This window comes from Tupaia chinensis, unplaced genomic scaffold (assembly GCF_000334495.1).
Source record: "Tupaia chinensis unplaced genomic scaffold, TupChi_1.0 Scaffold000066_1, whole genome shotgun sequence".
Taxonomy (NCBI): Eukaryota; Metazoa; Chordata; class Mammalia; order Scandentia; family Tupaiidae; genus Tupaia; species Tupaia belangeri.
The window spans coordinates 10,857,479-10,861,323 of NW_006159525.1; the positions used below are offsets into that span (position 1 = coordinate 10,857,479).

Below are 3,845 nucleotides of genomic sequence, written 5' to 3' on the forward strand. Positions count from 1 at the left end.
CTCTTCCCTGCTGGGAGGCCCGCAGGGACCTGGGGGCATGAGCGCCTTCACCAGGGTGAACCTCAGCCCCAACCACAACCAGAGTGCCAAAGTGATCCGTGCAGATCCACAAGGGTGCCGGAGGAGGCACAGCTCAGAGACTTTTTCCTCCACACCTAGTGCCAGCCGGGCAGGCAACGCTGTGCCCTTTGGAGGGGGTGCTATGGTAGGGGGCAGTGGCTGTGGCAGCAGCAGTGGCAGCAACAGTGAGGATGTGAAACGCCACAGCTCTGCTTCTTTTGAGAATGTGTGGCTGAGGCCTGGGGAGCTTGGGGGAGCCCCCAAGGAGCCAGCCCAAGTGTGTGGGGCTGCTGGGGGCTTAGAGAATGGTCTTAACTACATAGACCTGGATTTGGTCAAGGACTTCAAACAGCGCCCCCAGGAGTGCCCTGCTCAGCCACAGCCTGCCCCACCCGTGATCCCTCATCAGCCCCTGGGCAGCACTGAGAGCAGCTCTCCCAGGCGATCCAGCGAGGATTTAAGCGCCTATGCCAGCATCAGTTTCCAGAAGCAGCCAGAGGACTGCCAGTAGCTCAACTGGACATCACAGCAGGTGCGTTTTTTGGTGACCAAGTATGAAGACAAAACAGCTTTTAATCTTGTGGTTGAATTCTGTTTTTGCCTCTGCCCCTTCTCCTTCCTTCCCAGGTCTTCCTTAGGGAGAATGCACTTTGAGGAGGGGGGGTGGTCAGGGCATATTAGATACCCCTCGGTGACACCTGGCAGGTGCTCAAATAAATGCTTAAGAGCAGTCACGGGAGGGCTTTTTCTTGTGAGAATTCCCGAGTGAAGTATTTACTACAGTATTTTAAAAACTTATATTCTGCACTGCCACTTCTGAGGCTTCTAAACTTCGTCCATAAGAACTTTGACCTCCACTGAAGTTTTCTTTGGACTCTATATTTAGGTCAGCCCCCGGAAAAGACAATACTGCAAGAATATTTGTTAACACAGGGGTTGTACTCTGTAGACAGTTACTGTGAGCTCTTAAGGGTGATCTTATCAGGTTGCTGTGTGTACTTTTGTTCTGTGATTTCACAAGGCCAAGGCAACACAAACAGCAGCGGAGAAACATCAAGTTTTATTCACACTGCCCTGAAAAGAGTCAGGATTAAGAGCTTTTTAGGCTTATTTATTTAGAGAGAAAGACCTACTTATCGATGATCTTGCAAGATAGTAATTATGGGTGACATGTTCTTTTTGTTCCCGTACCAATATTCATGGAATTATTCACACATCAACCCATCATCTCATAGGCATGGCCAATTCTTATACAGGAAATACAGTAAATTCTGCATGTGTCCAGGGCCTTTTATTAAGAGTTATGGAAGTGCATCATAACGCGTCTGCCTTTTCGCACTGAGACATCAGATCATTCGGGGGCTGCTGCACATCTTTTGTAAAAATTGCCTAATGTTTTCATGTTGAAAAGAAGGCATGTTAAATCAGGGAAATGGAGGTGGTTTTGTTTGGGTGTACAGGCTAAATCGTGTGCTCTTCATTTTGGGGGTATTTGTTGTTTGCCTTTTAAGTTCAAAAGCAGGCGCCTCAGGAAATGTTAAAAGTTGGCTTTCCTTCTTTTGTGGCTAAGGCTGTATTGAAAATGGAAAGCATTTGTGATAGGAAATTAGCTTGCCTTCATTCTGTTGAATCTTTCCTGGTGGTCACAATTGTGGGTAGAAGAGAGTACAGTTTGCAAATAATGTGATGAGTTGGCAATGTGTAAGTTTCCAGCATTTGGAAACACTTTATTCTGACAAACTGGTTATCTTGTGAATTTCACATGAGCTTCACAGGATGAGCTTTTTAAAGCATTATTCTTAATATATGAGCATTCATGAACAAGTAATTTGTGCCTGGAATTCCTATTGAAAGGTATTATGTGGTCACAATGTTCTTGATTGTAAGAGCTTCCAATATTTGGCCCATCTTTCTCTGTTTTATACAACAAGCTATAGGTATATGAACATTCAGACTAAGATCTTAGGGGATATGTTATAAAATCGCTTATGTGATCAGTATTTATTTCATTTGTTCTCCTCATTCACCAAGATATTTGATTATATATATCAACATCAAGAGTAAAAATTGTGGTTATTTCAAATGATGCTTGGGGGAGTTATAATCCCTCTGATATTTTAACCACTTGCATTAAAAAGTGCTTCATTTTTACAGTAATGAGAACTTGAAGGAAACAAACCCAGAAGAACCAAAATTTGATTTTAAAAGAAGAGGCTAAGAAACAATACACTTTCCTCATTTATTTCCTTAATTTTCACATTTCTTCTTACAGAGTAGAACAGATCTGTGCTTTGGAGACAACTGTTGATTTTCATTTTTAAAAAGGGCTTTAAAACAATCATGTGTAAAATACCTTGAAAAACAAACAGAAACACTGTTTGTTACCTTCTATTCTTAGCTTTCTTAGGGAAAATATAATATTCTGAAGTAATCATACCTCTAATTATCCTACAGTAGCAAAAATCCTATTTTGTATCATGTCTGAAAAATTTCATAATGAATACTTGAGGTGTGTGTCTTAAAAGGATCACCAAATACTACCTAGCACATTTACATCTTCAATTCTGCTTGCTTACCTTTGCCCTATCAGTGTAAAGATGTTAAGTGATAGTTATCATCTGAAACAGAACAAAATCAGACCTATCAGTGGGAAACAGCTTCTGTTCAGAGTGTTAGCTAGCTTGTTCAAAGTAGTTTTCCTAACTTCCTTCCATTACTCAGGTAAAACCTAGAACCTAATGAAAAGATTAGAAGTACCAGGAGGGTGTGTACTACTTCCCCTAAGCCCTCGGTTTAAACATTTCAGCTCCTGTAGTTTTGTTCACTGGTTCAGGGGTTATGAACCTTGAGCCCAGGTGCTCAGGCCTGGCAGGATGCCTGCGCGCTGTTCCTCCTGTCCAGCAACATTTTCTGTTTCTCTTTGCTTTTGTCACTTTCATTGTCTTCTCTAACTTAGTTCTGACCTGCTGGATTGCTTGACAGTCGCACTACCCCCCTCCCATTCCCTTTGTTTCCCACCTCTTAAGTTCACGTTCTTGGCATTGTCCTTTTTTGCTCCATTTCAGAATGTCGCGGTACTTTGTGACCGACTCTGCAGAGTGTAAACTGGGAGGCCGAGGGGGCCAGAAAAGACCCCTTAATCTCCGTGACAGCAGCCAGCATGTACCCCAGATTTGTCTTTTAGTTTTGAAACTGTAGATAGAGCAGGCTTTTACAAGGAGACAAACCCGCGCCATTCTTTTTGAGCTATTTTTGTTTTTTTATTGCCATTCTTTGTTATGCCCTCACCCTCTTTAAAAAATAATTTGGCATCTCTCTTTTACTCTTATTTCCTTTTTTGTGATCTCAAGGATTCCTGTCTCCAGGGTTACCTTCCCATTCCTCCCACCTCCCACCCTCCCCCTTGCAATGTGTACTTTCAGGCTGGCGCGGGCCCTCTGGGTCCTGGCACTTTCCCTTTCCCTGGGTCACCTCCGCTTCCTGCATTCCTCCTTTTTCATTTGGCACTTGGCTCCGCCTCCTTCGTCCAAGCCCCCTTTTGTCAGGGGTGGAGAAATCCGCTGTGAGGCCGCGCTTGAGTCTGCCACCCCCGCCCATCTCCGGTCGTCCGGGGAGACAGGGCCCCTTCTCCTGCAGCGTGGTGGAAGACGAGCCCCCGCCCCTCCGACACCTCCGTGCGGCCACTGGCCCTGGGCGGGCGGGGCGGGCAGGGCGGCCGGATGCTGATTGGTCCGCACTAGAGCCAATCAGTGGGAGTAACGGCCGAGGTGCGGGGGGGGGGGGGG

General features: G+C 45.2%; 1 protein-coding gene and 1 long non-coding RNA gene across 2 annotated transcripts in view; one reads left to right on the top strand and one right to left on the bottom strand.

Annotated features, from left to right (window-relative positions):
* Positions 1-3,845, top strand: part of IRS1 (insulin receptor substrate 1) — a 72,375-nt gene that overhangs the window by 3,551 nt on the left and 64,979 nt on the right. The window contains 1 exon segment of the mRNA XM_027766509.1: positions 1-592. This exon segment is cut by the window's left edge and continues 29 nt beyond it. Coding sequence (XP_027622310.1) covers positions 1-571 — 571 coding nt within the window. The 3' untranslated portion in view covers positions 572-592.
* Positions 2,061-3,770, bottom strand: LOC106733374 (uncharacterized). The gene is made up of 2 exons (XR_001369491.2): positions 3,532-3,770; positions 2,061-3,252 (listed from the first exon to the last, which is right to left on the bottom strand). It is a non-coding gene; the product is annotated as an uncharacterized LOC106733374 (long non-coding RNA).